The sequence below is a fragment of the Sapajus apella genome, unplaced genomic scaffold (genome assembly GCF_009761245.1).
Source record: "Sapajus apella isolate SASKATOON/1434 unplaced genomic scaffold, GSC_monkey_1.0 scaffold35, whole genome shotgun sequence".
NCBI lineage: Eukaryota > Metazoa > Chordata > Mammalia > Primates > Cebidae > Sapajus > Sapajus apella.
The window spans coordinates 12,972,776-12,999,625 of NW_022436975.1; the positions used below are offsets into that span (position 1 = coordinate 12,972,776).

The 26,850-nt window shown below is 37.3% G+C and overlaps 1 protein-coding gene across 8 annotated transcripts in view; it reads right to left on the reverse strand.

The window, feature by feature from the left end:
• ASPH (aspartate beta-hydroxylase) overlaps positions 1–26,850 on the reverse strand; it is a 228,001-nt gene that overhangs the window by 177,653 nt on the left and 23,498 nt on the right. For 5 of the 8 annotated variants that reach the window (XM_032296180.1, XM_032296179.1, XM_032296178.1 and 2 more), the window contains exons 2-4: positions 6,454–6,603; positions 4,910–4,954; positions 3,431–3,499 (exon numbers count right to left, since the gene is read on the reverse strand). In XM_032296180.1, coding sequence (XP_032152071.1) covers positions 3,431–3,499; positions 4,910–4,954; positions 6,454–6,603 — 264 coding nt within the window. Of the gene's footprint in view, positions 1–3,430; positions 3,500–4,909; positions 4,955–6,453; positions 6,604–12,037; positions 14,649–26,850 lie in introns of those variants that run through there. The other 3 variants (XM_032296181.1, XM_032296184.1, XM_032296182.1) reach the window with 3 other exon arrangements.

Genomic DNA, 26,850 nt, shown 5'->3' on the forward strand with positions numbered 1-26,850 from the left:
AAAGTTTTAAAGGTTATGGTGAAATTTCTCTGCTTTACTCAAAAGAACTATATTATGTCATTCTTCATGATTTTGGTAGGAATAAAACACAAATTGCAGTTGGTATTTAAATTACTTTTTGACAAGCCTAGAATTTTTTTTCACTGAATTTAGCAGTTGACAAATGCTGTAAACAGAGATCTATATTCCCAACTAAGTCTCTGTGGGAATAACACTGTTTCTTCTTTCTGCCTTAAAACACTATAGCTGCATGGTATAAACATCTTTATTTTTCTCCATTTGCCAATATATTACAAGTACTTCTGAGTACTGCATATAAAATATAAAGCTTTTTCATCCTTCAGTATGACAGGTGACCACGTGCAACAAATATGCAAAAGCATTTGAACAAAACTGTTTACCCAGCCAAGCAACATTCCTGTGGTTCTGAAGACAAAAGTCCTGGTCCAAAGAGAAAAAAATATATTCTGGGTATGTGATTCCTTCTGAACCTCTAAGAACAGGGTTCAACCCAGAGAATGCCTTTGGCTTGGAAAGGGCTGGTATTCTCCCACCTGCTCACTCATGCATCTACCAGTCTACAAATGTTCTTCCAGGATTTACCAAGTGCTGACTGGCTTCCCTTTTGCTTTCCAGTCATACCTGATACGACACCAGCTAGGTGCTAGCCATAGGACAAAGGGCAACCACGTGATTTTTAGGTGGTATCACTTTAAGGATTTAGTGTCCAAGTCACTTTCCTATTGATTTTATTCGGAAAACAAGCTTTTAAAGGCTACATTTCCAAACAAGGCAGTGTTCAATAATATGAACAGCTACAAAAGATACCTATATTTTAATTTGGCCACAAAAATAAGCAGCTGTGTAAATGAATAACAATAGGCTTAGTACATTTTCAAAGAATCAGAAGGGCCTTGGCCAGAAATAATCAAATAACAAAATTAATGATGGTTATTGATCTTGATTTACTCGCATATATTTAATTCTATTTCACAAGAAAAGCCAAACCTTAAAATTGAGTGAAATGCACCATGTGAATGTGTACATTTCCCCAACTTTTTAAGATTTAGACATATGTAGATTTGAGAATCTAAAATGAAATACTTATGAAATAAATGCAAAATCTACTAAAGTTTAACATATCTCAACTATTACTATATCTGTGATGCCAAGCACTCCTCTCATCTCTGACCTCCTACCTTCCTCCCTCCCCTTAGATCTCCTTGGCCTTAATCTAAAACCTAAACTCTTCAAGTGTAAACTTTACCATTAAGCTGCCTCTCCAGTGAGAATGTACCGTGGAAGTCTGGCTTCATTTTTGGCATACACTCACCGTAGCGCTCCCCCATAACCCCTCCCTGAGCACACAGAACCCACTGAAGCCTCTGTTACCCCAACAATTTCACCAGTCTGTCTTTGCAGTAATCTTCCAGTAACAGAGGCACCTCTAAGCTACAATAATCTCACAAACCAGAAAAGAACTTTAGTCATAAAACTCAATTCAAGTTAAGGTTGCATTTCATGCAGAGAACTCAAAACACTATAGAAATTAGAGGTGATGAGTAGGCCTAACATTTCACCTTTGGTGTGTTTCATCTGTACTAAAGCTATAAGCCAACTGCAAATGAGTACAGGAAGAGTAAAAAAGTATTTATGTAGTTTTATCTGACCTGTCTTTATGCATTTATTAGTAAAGTTACCAAAATAAACCTTGATATTCACCAAATTTAGTTCCATCTCCAAGTGTACAATTCTTATAAATGGCACAATTTATGTGTTCCTCACACTATACCTGCAAACAGCAATATTCAAAGTTACAATTAATTAACTTCTTAATGATAAGTTAAAAACCTTAAAGGGAATGACCTTTTGAAATCTCAACTACACTAAAAATCAAGTTATTAAGGTAATGGTTTGCTATAAAAATCAGTGTATTTTATCAAAGAAATACCACATTTTAATTTTTAATGGTTGACATTTCCTGACAGACCAGACAGCTGGTTTTAAGCAAAAGCAAACAAATAAAAATCAGCAGAATACAGATGAGGAAGTAGTATTATTTTTGAAAATGAGGGAACTTAGCCCACATTTTATTTTTTCTTTAAAAAGTTTTGCTATTCAGAATTTGTCATTTAAAGTAATATAATGAACTAATAAACCATTTATAGGCAACCAAATTGACATCATTCTGACAAGTTCTATATAATTTTGTTTCTTTCACGTGCCTAGGATTATAGTCATCTGAAGATTTACTATATTTACAGAAACTCAAATTTAGATACAGAATAACGGAGCTATATTGAAAATTTCATTAAAGTTAAGACAGGAAAAGAAATTTCATGGTAAATTTCCAGCAATAAGCAGAAAACACTAATTCCCAATGGATGGTAAGAAAAAAAAAACTAACATAGGTCAACTATTTTTGACTAACATAGGTCAAAATTAGGAAGGTTTATTACTCTTAACCACAACTAAAGCTCTATTTTTATATTTAGAACTTTTTTTATTTCATAAGGAGGTGAGATTAATCTACTAAAAGCAGTTTCACTGGGTTACAGATGTGGCATCCTATTATGTTTTCATGTCTAAAAAATATACACAATACAGTGTAATTAAGAAGAATTTCTTTGGGTCATTCTTTTATAAGCTTAATGTATAATATCATGCCATATCCATTATTTTTCTAAAGACTCTGATATAAAAAGTTTTAACATGAATTATGCTAAATACAAAAGCAAAGGAAGTCTCACAAGGCCAGATTATATAAAATTTGCATATTAAAATTAACATCATTCTTTCCAGCAAGACAGCATTTTAAAACAAATGAGGGAATACCACATTGTTATTTATTACAAGAAACATCTCTGATAAAGACAGTAGAAAGAGAAGGTTCCAAGACTTCCAAAACAAAGACACTGGGTCAAAAGACAGGAAAAGAAATTTCCTGTTCATATTTTAATGCTACCATTAAAATATGCATGGGACATTTTAAGATGTTTACTATCACTTTTGTTTCAAAATTAATTTATGTAAGACTGCAAAAATTTACATTTTGAAATGGAAGTGAATGTCTAATGTCAATGAAGAATGGCTATAATTACCATATCTGAAAACAGACTAGGATATTACCTATTCCAATTCTAAGTTCAGAGTAAGAAGTACTTTAAATTTGAAAACACACATGATATTGTTATACATATCAAAAGATATATATGTAAGAGATATATACACTTATTCATTGATAAAAGTAAATCGAAATGGAAGAGTCTGTGGAAAAATAAGCCATTTAAATTTTAACAGTAATGAAATATATGATTTAAGGGGGAAATATCTTCTGTAAGATATATACTATTGAGATAGATATTAAATCAAAAATATTTGTTTCTAGCATTTTATCATCACTAACAAAAAACATAAAATGTGTACTTGCCTAATAAAACTTTGGCATCATCCACATCAAAATCTCCATCACCATCAGCATCATAGACTCCTAGTTTTCCTACAATAGAAGAGAAATGATGGATATGGGAACAAAAGAGAAAACAAATTTAATAAGGTATTACCACTTAGTGAAGTCCTATAGCTCAGTCATAAATGTTACCAATTAATGCAATTCTTTCCTCTTTTAATCCTGCAAAGCAGTGTCAAATTAATATATTACTTCAAAATAGTGAGCATTGCAGGTAGTCAGGAAATGTTCAGCTAACAAATTCCAAGAAATAAAACTGACATAGCATTTTCTTTAAAGATTGAACAACATCCTGATCTAATTACTTGAGAACAATGTTTATTATACTGCTAAAAATATTTTTCGTAAAGTTTTTAGCATATATGAAACAATATTGATTTATTCCTGTTACTTGAAATTTAATGTTTCTAAAGCATGAAATTTCATCACATTATCAATATCTGAACCAAAAGAAACAAATAACCCAGCCTCAAACAGAAACTAAATATAAACAGATTAACACAGAATCTAAGTACTAACAATATAAAACTCATTAAGTTTATATTTTACAATCATGATTTATAACAGAAATATCATAAATTAACCTTTAAAAATAAAAGACCATTATGAAAATAAAGCATATAAAACTGGAGGCTTCCTGAAATTATAAAAGAAAACTTATGATTATTCGACTTAATTAGTACTGGCCATCTATACTATAAGGAAAAAGGGCTTAAATCAGATATGCTGAGAAGACAATACTACCAAAGCCTTTCCTCTTCAAGAACAGAAAATGCTTTTAGGCTTTAATGCTTTCTCACAAGAAACACTGTTATTTTGTTTAGCATTTCAAACATTCAACTTCCTAAAAAAGCGTCCTAAAATCCACGATTCTAATTCATTACTGGACAATGACTGTGGAGAAACATAATCATGTTAATGTACAGCAATATTTTAAACAGGATTCACAATGCTCTAAACAGGGTTTACAGCATTAGCTCTAAAACCAAAAATAAAAACAAAAAAACAGTTGGCAGCATTCTTATCATTTCTTCAATACAAAGTGCATTAAAAGACCACAGAAGAGCAGGCAGAAATTCTGGCTCAGAGTAGCTCTGATCAATCCCATCTCCCCAGAGCCCTTGCTGTACTTAGGGAAATGGTTAACTTGCTATATAGAAGTCTGACTTAGCAAACACATACACATTTAAAATGATAATGATGAAGGAAGAGATAAGGATGTTATTTCAACTGCTAAGAACACAAAAAGTACTAATCAAGGCTATGCAGAAGACAGAACTCAAGAAACAGTAAAAGAAAATACTATCCCTCCTGACAAACCTATAATGGGAAATTGGTCCTATCACTTACATTCTAATGTTAATAACTAGATTAGTAGAAAAAGTATGAGGTATTAGAGACTAACACACGTAGACTTGAAATGCATCTCCAGTAGCCTACCTTGAAGTACCTCTGATAAGTTATAACGGAAGTCCTTTGCTTTGGCTGCATGCATGTAAAAACATGAAAATTGTTATTTGTGCTTAAAGGTATGAATATATAAAATCTCCTCTTTTAAGATATGTTCCCTAACAACATAAGTCAGTAAGCATAAATCTACTCAGAAATTTGTCTCCAAACTAAAATCCTCCCCCGTTGGTCTGTCAATCTATCCAGAGACACTTTCCTTAAAGTAATGAAAATGAAAAACTTCAGTAAAAAACAGATTACAGATAAGCATATTTTGTTATTTTTTGCCCTTTCTACCCAAAAAGTTGTCTATAATCTGACAAGTAAAGCAGAAGCACAGGAGGTCCAAGGGAAAGGGAGATCGTCCATGCAACATTGTACATATAGACAAATATGCATTTTTTTCCAGTGACAGGTTCACATCTTCCATTGGATTACTAAAGAGGAGGGCCATTATTCACAACAGCCAAGAAATGGAAACAACCCAAATGTTCATCACTGATAATAGGCAAAATGTGGTGTGTCCATATGATGAAATATTATGCAGCCATAAAATGAAGTACTGAACCTTAAAAACATCATGCTAAGTGCAAAAAGGCAGGTACAAAAGACCATATAGCGTACGGTTCCATTATGTGAAATGTCCAGAATAAAGGAAACCACAGACACAGAAAGTAGGTTAGTATTTGCCAGGAGAGAGAAAGAGGAGGAGATTGGGTATTTAACGGAAAGGGGGTAACAAAAATAATCTGGAATTAGACAATGCTAATGGGTACATAAAATGATGAATATAGTGAAAGAAAACTGAATTGTAATATTAAATTTTATTTGTTTTAAAAAGAGATTTTTGGGGAAGCAAAAGAGAATGTGACTCCAAAAGTAATAGAGCCATTCATGTAAAAAATAATGAAAAACTGCAGTGATTATCAGAGAGAAAAGGAAAAAGGAGAAAGGTCACTATCAGAAGAACCACAGCAACTTTCTCAGAATGGCATACAGATCACTATACACACACAAACATATCTACAAATGCCTATCTTAGCACACCCATCCAGCACCTGCATGCATGCATGCACACACTCACCCCATCCCAACACAGACACAGAAGGGTGTGCTTTGAAAACCCTCTCTAAGAAAGGGTTTTGCATATTGTCTGGTTATGATTCATTAGTGGGTCCTTAAATAAATTTAGTGGCTCATGATCAAGTATTTAAAAATTTATAATAACAACGAATAGAAACCAAAAGGTGCTGCATATAGTGAGAATGAGTACTGTTTGATAACACTTCTTTCTGTATGACAGACATACGATAAAAAGCCTTTTTTAAAAAAAGTTACAGGCCATTTTCAAAGAAGTTCAAAAGACAGTACTCCAAGGTAACCCTCTTCATATCCCTTTTCAGCCTCACTCTTTTAAGAACCACTGAAAGGCTACAGAAATTGCCAGTACCAAAAAGAAAGTAACAAATATTCAAGATTCCTAAAAGATGTCACTTTCTTCCTTACAAATTCACATAAGATATCGAAATTCTTACCTAGAACTTCTTCATAGTCAACAAGATCAAACCAAACCACAGCTACAGACGTCCAGACACCCAGCAACGCAATCACCATAAACCACGTGAAGAATGAAGTTCCCGAGAGTCCTCCTTTCTTCCCATTCTTGTGTCCTCCGTGCTTTGTCTCTGTTTAGAAATAAATGTAAGATCGTATAAGAAGAAAATACTTTACTGAACACCTCTTCTCACAATTATTTCTCCAGTAATTTAAGAGTATATACAATGATAGACCATTTCCAAAAATAGTTTTCAGTTAAATTCTCAAAACATGTCACACAAAATATTTTTGAAAACAGAAAAGATTCTGTTTAGATGCAACACTAACTTTGAAGTAGTGCGTGAAATAAACTACTAATTTTTTAAAAGACTTAGTATAATATGTATATTCCATCTAAGTTACTTATCAAAATGACCTGATTACCCCCTTTTAAAGGGAGAGCGCATCAATAACATAATGAAATCACATAAAAATGTGGCCATATCCTTTTCTCTGTCCATTTCATTTCTGCAGAATTTTAAAAACTCTGTTAACTACCACAGAAGCAAGTATTTCCCCTCAAATCATTTCATATTCTTAGCCAGAGAGAGGACAGAGAAGTGAAATAGCACTGTCCATTCCTACTCCTTTACAAGATCCATTGAGGCCTAAGGAAATAGGAAAAGGCTCATTCACAACTGGTCTCACTGCAGGAAACAGCTTTGTAAACTGCTGTCCACCTGACGCATCATTTATCACATCTGATATGATTAATATACCTTATATTCTTTTGTAAGTATTCTTCTTACAGTCAAAAATAAAAATCATTTGATATTAGAAAATAACTTCTTAAAAAGATGAACCACAATATTTAAATTTCCCATAAAAAGGAATACAATGCATATTATATCAATATTAATAAATAAAAAGGGTAAATCATATCCTAAAATGCCTTCTGAGAAGAGGAAAAGTTTATGAAACAGAAGATGGAAGGGCAGGGCAGAGTCTCCTTTTTGTGCGGCAGGTGGAGTCACCATTAAGGTGCCTTCATGTGCATTACTGCCGGTGATCCTCACCGTGTCCTGCCACTGTTTCTACAGAGGGCATTTCTGGATGTTTACGCAGGTCAATGTTTCATCCTGTGCACCTGTTCATCACATTGCAGGATTTCTGGTATCCCTGGTTTCCCCTGGACCTAAAGACAAGGAGCTCCCAAGGGTTATGACAAGCAACCCACCCCCAAACATTTCCACATGTTCCCTGCAGGGGCAGTTCCTGGTTGAGAACCAACGGGGATAAAGACAGGAATAATTATCTGTTTTATAAAAGAAAAATGAAATGATTCTCCCAAAGTCATCAGTACAAATTGGGTAGAACTAGGAACATACTCTCATCTCTATAGCTCTGAGTTCCTCAATCTCTAATCAGTGGGCCAAATTCCATTATTTTAAAAAAAAAAAAACCCACTAGCTCTAATCTAGAACTTGCCCTTTGACTTCTAAGTTCAGTTCTAATTACAGAATGCTACTAGTAATTTGCAGTGGCTCAAGTCAAGAATATATAGCCAATATATTCTTCTGGAAGAAAAAATGAAATTCTTAAAAGGATATAAACATTTTTAAAAAATATACCATTAGATCAGTTTTTCAAAAGGGGTCATAAAAATCAAATTCATCTGTGTATATGTACACTCAAACATACACATATATTTATCTATATGCCTACATCAAATTATATGAAGTTCTGATTACTAATAAAACTAATTTTTTTTGAGACATAGTCTCCCTTTGCCACCTAGGCTGGAGTGCACTGGCATGATCTCGGCTCACTGCAACCTCCGCCTCCCAGTTTCAAGCAATTCTCCTGCCTCAGCCTCCCGAGTAACTGGGATTACAGACACCTGCCATCACGCCTCACTAATTTTTGTATTTTTAGCAGAGACAGGGTTTCATCACGTGGGCCAGGCTGGTCTTGAACTCTTGACCTCAAGTGATCTGCCCGCCTCCACCTCTCAAAGTGCTGGGTCATTCTTAAAAAGTATTTCCTTTTTCTGACATTATTTAAATATTAATGAATCCATCAGAGCCAATGTCCTAAATAATATGGTAAATTCATAAAAGTATGCTTACCAAATGACAAAATGGTCATCAACTTTGTTTCTAATGTGATCTATATAAAAGCTAGCTATATAAAAACATTATTTATGTATTAAATAAAAATACTTGCTGGGCATAGATCCTGTTGTTGCACATTAAATCAATTTCAAATAGGTACCATTACCTGAACACAGCCATGGGAGGGGGAGACTGGGTGAGAATGTCTGCTATGTTGGTAGAAGGAAATGGTGATTTTCAAAAATGTTATATGTTGTAAGCATGTAAAAAGAAAAATACAAACTAAACTACTACTAAAAGTTCAAGAAAAAAAAGGTTTATGAAAGTGAGTAAGCTTCTGTGAGGGCAGGAAGTGCCATATATGCAGTAACAGTATTGTATCTCTAATTCACAATATTTTTATGAACAGAAAGACTTTTTTTCTAATACTATGTCCAAAACAAACCAAAAATCCCTTATTTCTATATAACATATAGACATATACACACAAACTCATTTGTGTACAACACTAAGTATAATAAAAATAATACCTTCAAAAATATCCACATACTAAAAATATGGAACTACAGTAGCTAATGACTAAGAATTTCCTGACTTTGCTACTTATTCCCTCTAAGAATCAAATTTATTTATTTTTTTTTTTTGGAAAAGGAATGTTAAAACTTCAGTAAAGCTGGGTTCTTGTCTTACGTCCTCTTGAACATTCTGTAACTGATACCAGTCTCTTGTATTTTCCTTGTTAACCGGAAAACAGCAAGGCTAAACAAATATAGTTCATCTTTTCATTCATCCAACATTTTTATTCAGTATGTGAATACCAGATAATTGTACCCAATAATTAAGCTTTTTAAAATGAGTATGTGGCCAGCCAGGTACCCAAGATGATTCTATTTAAAATAAGCCTATACTGCAGTGAGGTATGATTTCACTACTATACTCCAGCCTGGGCAACAAAGCAAGACCCTCTCTTAAAAAAAAAAAAAATTTAAAAGACTGTAATGAAATAGCTAATAAAATATAGTAATAAGTTGAATTCAAAGTTTGATCATCTCTCCATTTCTCTCTGTCTCTCAAAGGGAAATGGAAGAGGAAAATTTCTGAGATTCTGAAAAGGAAATTATCATTTATCCAAGTTAACTCAGTGATACTGATTTAAGTTACTGACTACAACACCATATATACAGGGAAAAGTAGACAAAAGATTTTTTTCTAAAAAACAAAATGAATACATGCACTCAAACAGCAAGGGATTGAGATGGGAAGAGAGCCAAACACAATGAAAAACACATCTTTACCTAGAATTTATTTATGTTTTTATTTTAGATGTGATTCTAACAATTTCAATTTCAATTAAGTTTTCTAGCTCATTACACAAAACTCTAGAATAGATTTTAGACACAATCTAACCCAAATAAGTCAAAGCAACAGAGTGCTGACAGAGGAAAGGCATATAAAATGCACATGTCTCTCCAGCAAGAGCAGATCCAAGAACTCAGAAAAGCTGAGTGCTAGGAGACTTTCAGGCAGAATCCCTGAGGGTCCTTCAAATAATCTTCAATACAAGACAATAACTCATTTCACACTGATTCTGCCATTAAAACATACAAGAAATGTATAATAAATCTTAGATTTTCATTCAAAATAGTTTTTAGTAAAGAGATTTAACACTTTAAAAGCTAAATGTTACTTAACTAGAATATATTATCAGCGATATTTTATATATCTCTCTACAAATAATAAATTATCTGTTACTCTAGTATTATTAACCTTATTACTGTTGCTATTTACTAGTTCCATAAAGGAACAAAGTACTAAATTATAGAAGGGATTCTTTCCTAAGACACCTTTTTTAGGGGCAGTTTTTATTGACATCAAACAATATATTCGTGGTATGTCATTTGGTAAATATGCTGTGCCTGGTCCCAAAGGGCAGATCAGTTTCTGTCCAACGAAACTGATGAACGCATGGTAAGACAACCCTTAAGAGGGCTTACAACTCCCTAAGCATATCTGAAAACAGTATCTTGTTCCAAAGGTATTTGGGAAGAACATCTAGTAGATGTCCCTATTTTCTAAGATCAGAATAACTCTAAGTCTTCATTTCATTTTCTGGCTCCGTGTTCAACCTGTAGTCCTGGGATCAGTGAAAAAATATTTTTACTGTGGTTTAAGAAGACCGCAAGAACTATGCGATTCATTTTTTTCCCACATTATTCCATCAAAAGTACATGACCTCCAAATCAGAAAATGTTCCTACAAACCACCAAACACAAAAATTACTATGGCAAGCAATAGTCCAAAATGAAGACACTCCAAAAACAAAAGGAAGGGGAAGGGCAACGTGCAGTTTTACTTATTTGGTCGAAGAAAGGGAGACAAGAAGACGAACCCCAGCACTTGAACGGTGATCAGCTACTTCACTGGCCAACTACTAACTGAATTGTAGATCATTTATACGTTTTAGTTAGCATTATGTTGGGAATTTCATATTTACACATAAACTCAATGCATTTAAAGTTTTTTGAAAAACACGAAAACTGTCAAGCAACTCATCAAAGTGATTAATTTTCCATGCTATAAAATGTCACCCGTTGGGAATCAAACTGTTAAAATTGGGTCAGATGTAACAGCTGATTTTTCCTAACTACATAGATTACCTAATCCACAGAGGGGAAAAACATCTTCCAAAAGAACTAAAAGACACATATCTCATATTCTTCTTCATGGCTACATGAAGCACTTTATCAGATGAGTCAAGTAACCCATTCTAACCAATTATTCAAACAGCATTCACAGAGGAGATGCTCATATTCTTTATCCTAATAGAAGAATCCTTTCATAATGAGTGAATGCAGTCCTTCAATTAATGGAAAGACTATCTTAATTTACAGAGTGAAGCAAAAACAAATATATTCAAAACATGAAATTCAATACATCGTTAAAGGATACTTCAAGATTAAAGAGTCAATTTAAAAACAAAATAAAACTCTTCTGTTTTTTCTTAGCATTTATTATCTGCTTCACATAAAAGTAGGTCACTTTCCATAAATGGCAAGTCGTTGCTTGAACCAAGTAAGTCTGTTCATTAATATGAGACTGAATTTATATATCCTCTAATTTTATATAAAATTTAAATATACATATTTCTTTAAATTCATTGTAATTAACTTTTTAAAACTAAAGAAGAGAGCTTGTTCATTTTCTGAAATTTGTAAGATCCAGTCTCCAATAGTACAATATAAGATCATCTAAATCAAGACACCAAAACATATTCTGATTAAAGACAGATTATTCCATGAAATATTCAGCTACTGTGAAAAGTCAGTATCTCAAAGTTCAAAATAGAAAACGTAGATGGTGCAGTCAAAGCACTTAGCCAAGAATATTTTAACACAGCACAACTGGAAATAAAGCAAAAAGTTGTCAGCTAGCTCTAAAGCCACTTTTAACCTAAATAACAAAAATATACCTTTATCTTCAGCCATTTCGATTTCTTCAATCCATGAATAATAAATGCTAAAGTTAAAAATAAAAAAAAAAAAAAAGCCAAACAACTCAAAAGTACTACTGGCAGGTCTTAGGCACACTGCATGCACTTGCCTACCAGAGCTTGAGACTGGCCAGCCCCTGCACAGCAAGGGCCTCTACAACTGAAATTGGACCTGACTACAAACTCTGCTCACAAGTTATTTTTAGAGGCTAAATGCTGCTAATCACTTAGGCTGAAGTGCACTCCCTAACAACACAACAGCCTTTCTCCCACTTACCGGATTCCTTTCCCAGTTGGTACTAGCTAACTTCAACCCCTAAAAAATCAAGCATGCCGAAAAAAATGAAATGGAACAAATTGTGCCGCCAATTTTGTTTTCTTGGAAGCAGGCTTTAATGGCTTTAGCTTAAGCACCAATTCATTCAAAACTCAAACAAGTCTTGCTATAAAATATGGCCCCAAGCCCAGAAGCAGCTTGATTTGGCCCTTCAGAATCTAATAAAATGGCTACAAGGAAAGACCAATAGATTGTTTGAATGAAACAAAACCATAAATAGTAAGAAATTAATTAATGCTCCGGAATTCTGATTCATAGACACCATCCCAGGACTAATTCCTGCAACAGCAAAAATAAAGTAACACAAAATGTTTCACTAGAAAAAGTGGGAGAGAGGACTGGTGGGAGGGAAAGGAATAGAAGGAAGGCTAGAGGGTGAGGAGAGGGAGAGAAAGAAATCTTCAGGAGTAAGAATGATGACCTGGGAAAGATCCTCTTGAAAGGGAACTAGGAAAAGATTACACAACCACATTCTCATTTTTTTTTCGACTTCTCCCCAACCTCATCTCCAAATATTCTCTTCTGGGAAATAAAATCAGCCATATATTCACTGATCTACCATTACCAGTTAACAGAATTCATTACAGTTCTGATTAGTACACTAAATTAATTTAGCATAAATAGTATCTAGAAAAAGACAGCAACCTTTCTAAGTTGTTTATAAGACTAATTTTTTTCACTCAGATGTAAGGCTTCACAAACTACATTTAAATGCTTTGAATAGTACTAGTAATTTCCAGTGGCTCAAGTCAAGAATACACTGCCAATATATTCTTCTGTAAGAAAAAATAAAATTCTTATTAAAAAGAGATACATGCTTTTAAAAAATGCAAGACTAGATCAATTTTTCAAAAGGGGTCATAAAAACTAAATCCATCTGAGTGTATGTGTGTACACTCAAACCTATATATTCAAAGGTAAATGTTACTTAACTAGAATATTAAATTACTAGCAATATTTTATCTATCCCTTTAAAATATCAAATAAATGAGGTATTACTCTAGTATTATTAACCTTATTACTATTGATATTTCCTAGTTCCACAAATGAACAAAACACTAAATTACAGAAGGTATCCTAAGCTGATTTTAGGAGCAGTTTTTTATCAACAGCATACAATATACTCTTGATATGTCATTTTGTAAATATGGTACACCTAGTCCCAAAGGGCAGGTCAGTTTCTGTCCAGCAAAACTGATGAATGCAGATAAACCCTTAACAAGTTGATACCATTGTCTGCAACCTATGGTGCCAGCATTTGATGGCCCAGGTTTAGGACAGAGTGAAGCAGGTAGGCATCAAGGCAAACTAAACAGAACTGTCTCAGGTGCCCTCTGGCCAAGCATCATTTCCCCCATTCTTTTCTGCAAAGATCTGTCCCACTAAACTTAGTGCTTGCTATATTGTTAAATGACAATGAATTACTTGTTGACAGGGGATAAAGTGACCCACTATTTTGTCACCACACAAATTAATAAGACAAATATTCTGGAAGCTTTCTTTCACTGTGTTGTTTTTGGAAAGAAAATGACAGCAACATGATGCCCCTACGGGTGAGACCACTAGAAACCAAGCCCCAACACTGATACACAGGCAGCTTGGTATGCTTTCATTCTTAGACATCTGGATTTGTTTCATGGCTTCTCCATTAAATTTGATTTAGGGGATGTCATCAAACTTCTGACCTCAATTTTCTTGCTTATAAAATGGATCTTTGCACAAATGAGGTATGCAAATATTTGCTGGAGTTATCAGGGAAACAAATTTTTATCGATTCAATCATAACTAGTGCACAAATATCCGTACTCCCAATTTAGAGCTCTTTTCATAATCCCATCTGCCCCTGCAAATGCTGAAGCTGCTAGGGTTTCTTCTCCTTTCTTTACTGGCCTGTGTGAGGTCAGCTGCACTCCAAATTACAGAATGTCTATGGTCCAATGTCGAGTTGTAAGAATCACAGCTATTAAAATGTGATGACACCTCACCTTGAGACTTCTTCAACACAGCTCCAATTATTCCTCAGTGACAAATCTTTATCCAGCTCTTTCACAAGTCCTATAGTTAACCTTCTTTTGTCTTTTGCAATAATCGAATAGTTATTTTGATTAAAATGTCTTTCCTCCTCAGTTCACAATGACAATGACATACCTGTTATTTTAGATAGGGAGATCAGGAGAAAACCCTGTGAAATATCATTTAATCTATCACAACACTTTTTAAAGAACAATAAATTCTGAATTCTAAGCAACTACCTCTTATAATGACAGTTCATTTTTATGATAAAGAATGTTTTTGAAAAGTTTAAAAAAAAACTTAAAATCGTAAATCATGTTTTTAAAACCTTAACAAACACAACTAAAATGATATTAACTATTCCTTGTAATAGCTATTGGTACTAATAGCAACTCCAAGTCTAATCAAAGACCAAACGTGTTTTGAGAGCATTAATATCAGCCTGATGCCACTTGCAACCAGGGGAGCCAGGACCTATGTCCACTGAGTTGAGGGTTCAACCTCCCTCCCTGATGAGCCCTTCTTGCTCCTGTATCAGTTCACTCACTGCGTGGACTGCCACAACTGCCTCCCTGGGTGAACACAAGTATCCCCGGCCACAGAGGCAAGGGGAGCTGGGCTCACGGAATCAACATCGGGAACTGATCACAGCAGAGCCAGCTTCATCCAGGCCTCGGTGCTGCCTGCAACCCTCCCAATTCTCTACAAACTCACCTCGCTGTACTTTATGGTGACTAAATCAAACTTCTCTGCCACCAAGTATCCTACTCTTCATACTCAAAAACTGCCATAGCCCCACACTTCACAGGGAAAACAGAACCCTCAGCAGGAAGCTATCCTGAGTGTTGACTGCCCAGCACACAAACCTGTCCTCACCTGCATCCATTCTGAGTTCCTCCTCAGCTACTTCGCACTCTGCACTGTCTCTTCACGATCCTCCTACCCAGCCTCACTGCCTTTGCCAGGTCTCCCTTCATCCTGCGGCTAGCCTCTATGCCATCTTGCTCTTCCTATCACAGAGAAAATTCTCCACAGAGTTGCTGTTCCTCTGTTTTCATTTTCTAACCTCCCACTCACTCCTTACAACCTGTAGGCTTCCATCTGGCATCTGCACACAGCTCCCGCATAGTGGCTCTAATGTTACATTAATGATTTCCATGTCATTGAACTCAACGGAAAACTTTCAGTCCTCATCTGACTTGACCCTCTCAGCAGAACTCTCCCTCCTTCAACACTCTTTTCCCTTGACTCTCATGACTTCAGAAGCTTGTGGTACTTCTAACACCTCTTTAAACTTTCTAGTTTCCAGTCTCCTTTGCTAGCTCATTCTCATCTAGCTGATTTTTAAGTGTGAAAATTCCCTAATACTTGGTCCTATGCCACCCTTCTAGTTCACGTCAGCTATCATCTACATGACTTACATTTCTCTCCTTTGAGCTCCACAACCACGTGTCTTCTCAATATCCCATTTGAATGACTTACAAAAAACCTCAAACTCACCATATACACAACAAACCCTGGTCTTTCCCCTCTCCTGTTCAGTGTCCTAAAGCTCAGAAGCACTTCTGTGAAGCCAGTTGCTTAGACAAAAACCCCAGGATGCATCCTTGACTCTTGACCCAAACACTCACCTCTCAAAATTAGAGTTTCTCATCTGACTGTTGTAAACGGCTTACAACAAAGCCAAGATATGGATTCTCCTCAGCACCTAGGTCACCCTTGTCCATTTACCACAGCGTAGTTTTTAAAAGCATTTGTGTGTGCCACGGCATTAACAAGTGGGAAACTCTGTCTCAAGTCTCAATGTTCTTTCAACTATAATCATCAAAATCCAAGTTATAATCATCTCCTAGGTGACTTCAATAACAACATACACTTTTCTACTCCATAAAGCAGCCAAAATATGGTCTTTTTTTTTTTTTGAGACGGAGTCTCACTCTGTCACCCGGGCTAGGGTGCAATGGCATGATCTCAGCTTACTGCAACCTCCGCCTTTCAAGTTCAAGCGATTCTCTTGCCTCAGCCTCCCAAGTAGCTGGGATTACAGGCACCTGCCACTACACCCAACTAATTTTTGTAATTTTAGTAGAGACAAGGTTTCACCATGTTGGTCAGGCTGGTCTTGAACTCCTGACCTCAGGTGATCCACCCACCTTGGCCTCCCAAAGTGCTGGGATTACAGGTGTGATAAAATATTTTTAAAATCTGATTATGTCACTTCCCTGTTAAAAATCTGTTAATGTCCTAATACTACTTTTGAGATAAAATACAACATCTTCCCTGTGGCCTACAAGACTCTATGTTATAGGGCTCCAGCCCGTGGCTTCAGCCTCAGTGTTGTGTCACTCCCCTAGCTGCCTAGACTCCCACACAAAACACCTTACCATGATCTTTCCCTCTCGGGCTCTCAGCCCAGACTGTTCCCTCTTCCCATAATTACATCAAGGCTGCACCACCACATACAATCCCCACACCCCAGCTATTGTCTGCTCACTCCATTTACAAACCACCTCCTCAAGGAAGCCTTCCTAGCTTCCCTCACTCTCACAGCAGTGTGCATTTCTTTACTGCGTTATTACACTGCTGATCAGACAACTATACAATGGATTTCTTAACCTCTTTCCACCTCTAGAATATAAGTTTCATGCAGCAAGGAACTGAATCTGCCACGTTCATTACTGTACACATCCCTTGGATCTACCCCGTAGAAACTCAATAAAATAATCACTCGTGAAATGAGTGGATATATTCCTTCTCAAATCCTTGATAAGAGTACTCAAACTTCTTCTGCTAACACTTTAGAAATAAGAGAGCAACTTAGTGCTTAGTTGTTTGGTTTCAAGTCACTTCAGTTTTCCTCATCTCCATGAATGTAATGATCCTAAAATTAATTCGCTAGAGGAAAAGGCCTACAGATAGCTAAGAGAGAGAAATTAAGAAAGCAGCCCATTGATTTCTAGACTCTGATTTCAGACTCAAAGTGGTCCCTTTACCAAGTTTTCACAGCTCTGTGTCAGGTGAATTCCTCCCTGATTGATCTTGGATGACTGCCACACGGGCTGCACATGAGTGGGGCCAGGCAGGACAGGCTCTGCAGCTTCTTCCACCTATCCTGGCAAACACCAGATGCTGCTCTCTTGACTGGCCCTGTGCAGACAGGCACCATGGCTGGAAGAATGACAAGGGGGGCCATGAGGTTTAGGACTCAGGAAAACAATATTGAGAAAGTTTCTTGCATTTCCATCAATATTAGTAAACGAAAGTGAAATATCAGCAACAGCCGTTTGTATCAGCCTCCAGGTATTTTTGGAACCTTTACTATCCTTTAGAATACCCAGCTGGGGAACTACTGCCCTAGCCCACACCTCTGTGCTAATACTGATTTACTGCAGAGGAGAATGTGAATCAGAATACGGGTCCACCCACACCCATCACATGAATTTGTGATGAAGCCAAACACCATTGAAGATAAAAACACAGTATAAATAGCACCCAGCCTCAGAGGCTAGTTCCTCAAGCCAGGCCTCATGAGTCAGTTCTGTAAATTTAATTATTTCTCCCTACAGAGCACTCAATAGAGAAGAGTCTCAGAGAAAAAAAAAACACTCCTCTGAGCTGGTCAATCTCCACATGCGTGGGTGACAATTATTAGCATGGCATTCAAAATGAGACAGTCTGTCACTGGCCTGAGAGAAGCAAAAGCTGTGAAGGAAGATGACCTATGTCCATTGAGAAACTCTGAGGTGGTGAAAGAAAAGTTATTACAATGAACAAAAAAGTTATTTTTTTCAAAACTAAAACCAATAACAAGAAAAGCTTAGTCCTGCTTTAAGTCTTAATTTCGGGGCAATGAAACAAGGACACACTGCCAATATGGACAAATACCACTGCTTTACAGCTCTGCCCATGAAGGCTCTTTGACTTTAACCCATTTAGACAGCAAATGATCCATGAATCCCTTCCCTACCAGTTCCCACTTTCCAGAGCAAAAGAATCTAGCATTTAAAATAAAGTGCCCTACAGATACAAATCGGGAGGGAAGAGAGGGATTCCAAAAATGCTTTAGCGCAGCATATACAGAAGAATCCTGTAAATTATAAAATACAAATCTTATATTTGACTTACAGTTAGTAGAAAATCATAGGTCAAAAAAATAGTTAATACAATTATGATTATAATACATCTTAGGGACAGTATAAAGATATTGGAAAAACTCTGTATTTTCTCCTTCTCTACTCTCACCCCACAATCAACACAGAATATTCCTGCAACCCCTGCTCACTAAAACATGTGGGGATTCCTCCTCACCAGCAAGTAAGCAATCAATTCTGCAGCAGATCAATTCTGCAGCAGACACCAGCTGGCTGTCCTCTAATTCAATTCAATTCTGACACTACCTACTTGGAGATAGTGTCAGATCCCACAGGTTGAGGGCTCAGTCTCACAAGACTATCTCTACTTCTGAAGCCAGTCACAAGTAGTAGGTTGTCACCTATACTTCAGACCAACTGGCTATAAATCAGGGTTCCCAACATCCCCTCCTCCAGTTTGATTAATGTGCTAAAGGGATTCACAGAACTCAGAGAAACACATTTACTAGTTGATTATAAAGGATATTACAAAGGATATAGATGAACAGCCAGATGGAAGAGATGCATAGGGCAAGGTATGTGGGAAGAAGTGCCCAGTTCCCATGTGTTAAAAGAAAAGCTTTAGCCAAATTAAAATTATTATTATTATTTTTATTTAAGGCAGAGTCTCACTCTGTTTCCCAGGCTGGAGTGCAGGAGTGCAATCACAGTTCACTGTAGCCTTGAACTCCTAGACTAACGCAACCCTCGCACCTCAGCCTCCTGAGTAGCTGGGACCACAGGCATGCACCACCTGTGCTGCGAATTTTTTTTTAAAAATGTTTTGTAAAGACAGAGTCTTGCTCTGTTGCCCAGGCTGGTCTTAAACTCCTGACTTCAAGCAGTCCTCCCACCTTCACTTTCCAAAGTGCTGGGATTACAGGTTTGAGCCACCACCCCTGGCTGACAAATTAAATTTACAGAGTTTAACTGAGCAAAGAACAATTGTTGAATTGGGCAAGCCCCAGAAGCAGTTCAGAGACTCCAGGGCTGCCACATGGTCAGATAATACTTATGGACAGAAAATGAAAGGCACAGAAACAGCTGGATTGGCAACAGCTCATTGTTTGCCTTATTTGAATATAGTTTGAACAGATATCCACCTGTGATATGCCAAAATTCTGTGACTGATACAAGAGTAGGTTATAGTCTGTTTATTCATTTAGTTAGGTTACAATTCACTAGATATGGAAAGGCCTTTAGACTCAACTTGAAATAGGCAAGGAGGTAGCTTTAGGCTAAACTTAACACATGCCATGCCCTCTTTGGACACACTGCCCCCTCTAGTAACCTTTGTCAGCTTTCTGGAAGCTCCAGGAACCATCTTTTTAGGTCTTTATGGAAGCTTCATTAGATAGGGATGATTGATTACATCAATGGTCACTGGTGATCAAGTTAACTTTGAGCCCCTATCTCCTTCCCAGAGGCTGGGGGTGGGGCTCAAAGTTCCAATCTTCTAACCATGCCTTAGTCTCTCTTGTGACCAGCCCCCGTCCTGAAGCTATCTAGGGGCTGTCAGCCACCAATCAATCATTAGCAAAGACACTCTTAAGATGCTGGGAGACCACAACGGTTTTAGGAGCTATATGTCAGGAAACAGGAGGAAGACCAAATATATATTTCAAAATACCACAGATAGCCAACAACCTCTTACTAAATAAATTAATAATGAAAGTGAGTAACAGTAATAAAAACCAACAATGGCTGCAACTAAAAACCACATAAACAATTAACTTCACCCAAAGAGAAGTCTGGTCTTTGCTGCTGGCTACTTCGATGAGGTCTCTAGATCCCAGGAATGTTCTACCTGATAGCAGCGTCTTCACCTGGGGGCTGTGGCCACTGGACAGCCTAACCAAGTGGGCTTTGGGACATGCCATATCAGTTGTGATCTCTGGAGGACCCTGGGGACCTCAAAATTATAGATGGTGCCTGAAGTGAGGGCAGTCTTGTGAGAACTATTCCTTCAGACTGTACAATTTGCCTAACTCCTTGTGAAAATCATGATCAACTGAATAAACAGGTGACATACTAAAAGCGTCCTTCACCCTAACAGCATAAAGTCTGACTTTTCTTACATATGTATCAGAAAAAATGTCAAAACTTTGCCAAAAACTAAATAACCACACTTTGTAGAATAATGAATCTCATATTTCAATCAACTTGGTAAGGTACAAATATTTATTTATAAATTCCAAAAATCCTTCGCCATAAGACAAATGAGAGAGGGATACTGCAGGTGAACGCCTTGCAGAGACCAAAGGCACCTGCAGGAAGACTGATTTCTCATTCCACAGTGGATGTCCACACAAGCAATGGACTCCATGGTCCACCCTGTGCCTAGCTGAACAGCAGAGAGAACTGGAGAATGACAGCTACAGAGAAAGGTGAAGGCTACAAGGCAGCCCAAGCTCCAGGCAAAATGTCAGCTTCCCACAAATCCAAGTGGGCAGCAGGGAAGTAATAGGGTTTGTATTGTTTTGCCAGCACCTCACTCAAAAGGGCTGACTGCCACACAAGGGGCTCTCCAAGAACAAGAGGAGATGAGGTATTCTGCCAGGAGTGGAGGCCCAGGGGATCGGGGGTGAATCAAGTCATGTGTCACAGGGAGGGTCCTCCCCAGGCCTTTCAAAGAACTCACATAGGGAGTGTTTGCGCACCTGACACTTGCGGATAACCATGCCAGTCAATCTAATCAACTTAGAGAGAAGACTGAGAGGGACCACACCCATTCTTCCTCCCTAGCACAGCCCCAAAGGCAGACCACAGGAGAGCACACTTGCTCCTTCGCCTCCTGCTCTGCTGCAAAGGGGAGACGAGAACATCTGCACCGAAAATTAGATCAGCTCTAATCCAGGCAGACTTGTAAAAAGAGTGACTGAGATATTAGGGTCTATCCCAGAGATTGTCAAGAGCCTCTGCTACCAAAAACAAATAGATTAATCTATCCCAACTGTGCACAGTGATTGGAGAAAAATGAAGCTATTTCTTGTTAGTATCCAGTCAGATAAAGATGGCTTAATAAAATGGCTACAAAATGTGCTTCCATCTGTTAGGCTCAACCACAGGAAATTGTCAGTTTCTGACCCACACAAATGGCTATTTCACAGGAAGCAAACAAACAACATAAGAATTTCCCCAATGTTTTATTATGAACATTTCCAAAAACAAAGCTAAAAGGATTCATATCACTTAGATTCTACTACAGCATCAACATGGTATTATACTGTTTGTAGCACACCTATTCATCCCTCTACATCTATCATCACCTTATTTGTATAATGCATTGCAAAGTAAACTGAAGACGTCAACACACATCTCCTAAATACTTCAACATGAGTATCACAAACTACAGTTACACATTTCCTTATAGTTATTCAATGTGAAATTTACACAACATGAAATGCATAAATTTTAAGTATACATTCCCTGAGATTCAACAAATTTATACAACATGTAACCCAAATCCCTATCAAGATCTAGAACATTAATATTACTGCTTAAATTCCCTCACGGCCATTTCCATTTCACCCATCCCCAGCCTCAGAGGTGGCCCCACTGTTTTGCTTTTTTTCTCACTGTAGTTTGCCTGTTCTTGGAATTTCATAGACAAAGCATCAAGCTTATGTGTGCAAGGCTCCTTTCCCTCATATGTGCCTAAGAGTCTTGTGTGTTATCTGTAGTGGCAGCTCATTCCTTTTTATGACTGGGTAGTATTCCATTACATGGACATATGAGTACATAAAAATGGATATGTATGTGATATGCAGAGAATAGGAGAGTATATCCAATCTCCTACTGGTAGAAACCGAGGCATTTCCCATTTTGACCTATTATGAATAAAGCAGCTAGACATATACTTGTACAAGACAACTATGAACATATGCCTACATTTCTCTTAGGTAAATATGTAAAAGTGGAATTGCTGGGCCACAGGGCATATGTACATTTAGTATTAAACAAAACTCCCAGATCTTTCCCCAAAGTTGTTCAACATTTTACATACTCACCAAGAATTCGAGTTCTATTGCTCAACATAGAACTTGGTTTACCCACATTTGCTATTTGTCTGCCTTTTTAATTTCAGCCATTCTGGTGAGGGTGCAGAGGTATCTCCATGTGGTTTTAACTTGTAATCCCTTGAGAACCAATAATGTTGAGCATTTTTCCTGTGCTTCTTGGCCATTTATTTCTTTTGTGAACTATTAATTCAAATTTTTTTGCACATTTGCCTATTTTTAAAAGCTGAATTATAGATGTTCTTTGTATTTCCTGGACACCTATCCTGTAACAGATGTATGCATTACCAAACTGTCTCCCAGTCTGTGGCTTTCCTGCTTATTTTCTTAATAGCATCTACTGATGGGTAAAAGTTTTCATTTTGATGATGCTTCAGGGGTGTATATATACACACATGCACACACACACACACACACACACACACACATGTGTATAGTTTCACACTCTGAAACACGACATGTATTTCAGGACTTACACTACACAATCACTGAATCTATGACATTCAATCATTGATAAGACATCTTGTTACTAGCTCAAACATTGTGCCAGAGTAAAGGAAGGTTTCAAAAACAGGCTCATCTGCCAACTAAATGTCTATTAGTGGTGAATATCAGAGAGTAAAAACAAGGAAATTTTGACAATTTTTAGAAGCATTTTCATCAGCGATGACTAGGCACAAAAAAGTTCTAAGTTGTCACTAAAATTCAACTATTTTATGAATACTTCTTTCAACAACTATTTTTTTGTTTTTATACTTTATACTTAATCTATACTTAATTTTGTGTTTTTGTGTGTTTTATTTTCATACTTCCCTGATGCTTTATTTTGAAACTTTTAAACATATATATAACAGAAAGATTAGTATAATGAAGCCCTTGTGTACCTTTACACCCAAGCTGACCAATTTCTAACATTTTGCTAGATTTGCTTTCTTTGTGTATGTGTAATTTTCTTTGTTCCTCTCTCCTTCAGAAATAAAAATTACTTCCTCATCTAACATTCTTCTACACTAGAATCTATGTAAAAAATTCTGTGGCCTAGGAATTAGCACATGTTTTTAGGTAAGCTCCTTGTTTCATGGGCCTCAGTAAAATGGAAAATAATGAATAAGTATATTATCCCATGTCTCTTCTAATCTAAAAATTCATCATTATATTTAACAAAAGCTCGACTCTTTAAATCACCAGACAGTTGCAATGAGAAAAAAAAAAAAAAGTTTCTCTTAACTGTGAGTTTTACTCTATCAACCTTATAAAATCCTAAGAAAATTTTTTAAATAGCGGCATTGTAGCAGAAGGCACATAGTTTACTTGTGAGACTTCATGAAAGAAAAATACATTTTATAATAAAAACTTTTAAAAAATCTCTGAAAGATAAAAATAATTCAAGAATGTATAGGGGCCAGTTTAAAGAATATTATTAGAAAAAATTAGAAAAATTTGTATATGGACTTTATACTAGGCAATAGTGTTACAGAGGAGCATATCGGTGTTATAAGAGAAAACAAACTGAAGAACTTACAGTAAAGGATCTTGATTTAACTTAGAAATAGTTCACCAGCAAAAAAAAAAAAAAAAAAAAAAAAAAAAAGGTGTATAAATGTGTCTAGAGACACAGAGAATGCAAACACATCAAAATGTTAACAGGTGGTAAGTTTAAATGTTGAACAGATGTACTCATCGTACTTTGTAACTGTCTTAAAAATTGATTTTTTTCAAATTAAACAGTTGGGGGAAAAAATACATTTCCAGGCCTAAAAAATCAGAATCTCCAGAGTTAAGGACTAGGAATCTGAAATATTAAAAGCTTCCCAGGTTCACTCATGAATGAATTCTGGATAAGTGAAAAAGAAAACAACAACAACAAAAAAAACCCAAGCTTCAAGTTTTAGGGATGGTTCCGGACATAAGTAGAGAAACCTGAATATGGATTGCAGTTCAATGACAATATGGCATCAGTGTCAAACTTCCTGGGTTTCAGAATGCTCTTGCGGTTCTGTGGCAATGTATTTGTTCTGAGGAGAAACACGGAGGAGTGAGGTAAGTTATGCTGCCTGGGTGGCTGTAGCTTACTTCCACAGAGAAGAAAGCAGGAAAACCAAAAACACAGAGAGAGGCAAATGCAGTGAATAACAGAGGAGACTCATGAACTAATCGTTTGGCTGTTACATAGATTTAAAAGTTTCAAAGCAAACAGTTGAAGAAATACATAAAAATAAATAAACAAACAAACTGGGTTTTAAAAAAGATAAGAGAAGTCAAGGGTCAGTCTCTTAAACCAGGCCTGAAATTACACCATGCAGCCTCAAACAATAAAAAACCAAAGGGAACATTTACTCCACTTGATGTCTCGTACACACATGTTCTGCTTACACATCTGTGTCAGGCACTCTTGATATAAGTAGCTCTATCTTGGAAAAACACTCAATCTTACATTTTAAAATGCATCTTGCCAACCACGACCAGATGTTTTGTCTAACCAATGAAGACTGTATCCAACAAGATAAGGATATAACCAAGCATACTCTCCCACAATCAGTCCTCACCAGAGGACTCTGCAGCCATAAAAATAGCACAACTTCAACAGTTCAAAGCAGCTGTCTTAACAGACACCATCTTACTGTTGCCTGTGACAAGAACTGGGCCTCTGACACCGCAGGTTCTGTCTACAGCAGAGACTCTTCCTTTCAAGACATGCAAACCACCTGACCCAGACTGGGCTATTTTTCTGTCCAGGTTGCTCTCCCCAGAATGGTTTGTTAACTCTTTCTTATTCCCTTTCTTTTGATGTTAAATGTTACTTTGCTGTGGAATGCTTAATCTGGAACAGTTACATACTAACTAAGTTTACTATTAGGTATGGTTTGCAATCCTGACTGTCTTGTGGAGTGGCATGAGCTTATGTGCCTGTGGTTCTGACTACCGAGTGATATGGAAATACTAAAGAGAATTGCCTCTTTGGGAATCCCACATAGCTCGAGGCTTTTGTGATTGAAATAGCATCAATAAAAGTCTGACATCATGGAAAGACAAACATGTGTAAACCTGGTTATCTCTGACCTTGGGCTGCTCAAGATAACATCTCTAACTGCCCCCTGGACATTCCCAACTGGATTCCCAAGTTGCACGTCAAATTCAAATGGGAGCACAGATCTAGCTCCTCAGCCATGTGGAAACCTTTAGACCAGAGGTCCCCAAGCCCTAGGCCATGGAATGATTCCCAATCAGTGAGGAACGGGCTGCAGAGCAGGAGGTGAGCAGCAAGCAAGCACTGCAGTCTGAGCTCCGCCTCCTGTCAGCTCAGTGGGGGCACTGGATTCTCATATGATCACAAACCCTACAGTGAACTGCGCAGGTGAGGGATATTTAGGTTGCATGCTCCTTATGAGAATCTAATGGCTGATGACCTGAGTTGGAACAGTTTTATCCCAAAACCATCTGCCCTTTCACCATTCCCCCCACCACCTGTAGAAAAATTGTCTTCCACAAAGCCGGTCCCTGATGCCAAGAAGGTCGGGGCACGCTGCTTGAGACACTTGGAGATAGTGATGCCCCCGAGGAGGGCTCCCTCCAGGCCAGCCATGGAGAGTGTTTTCACTCCTTCTCACAGTAGGCTAACATACCCTTACGCAAGGGCCTGTGGGGAGGAGGGTCCTCTGTCAACCTCCATCACTGTCCTTCCTAACCCACAACCCTACCACTCAAGCCACGTTCCAGATGCAGTCTGAGCATCACAGAGTGGGAGGTGCACCCCTCGCTCTGGTAATAACACTAACTACTCAAGGAGTTTTTCTGGTCAGTCACGTCAAGCAGACAACCGCCTCTGAGACTGCAGGCATGTAACAACAACAACAAACTAGGCCTTTTAAAAAACTAGAAATAAGGGCCAGGTGTGCTGGCTCACACCTGTAATCCAGCACTTTGGGAGGCCAAGGCGGGTGGATCACAAGAGATCGAGGCCATCCTGGCCAACATGGTGAATCCCTGTCTCCACTAAAAATGCAAAAATTAGCCGGGCGTGTTGGCAGATGCCTGTAGTCTCAGCTACTTGAGAGGCTGAGGCAGGAGAATTGCTTGAACCCGGAGGCGGAGGTTGCAGTGAGCCAAGATTGCGCCACTCCACTCCAGCCTGGCGACACAGCGAGACTCCATCTGAAAAAAAAAAAAAAAACCTAGAAATAAATACCTACTACTTCTAACTTCTTTCAGCTTATTCTCGATAGTGAATTTGCTTTGCAAAAACAGAGTTAATCCTTTCAAGTCCACTTTCAGTGTCAGCCATCCCCTTGATAG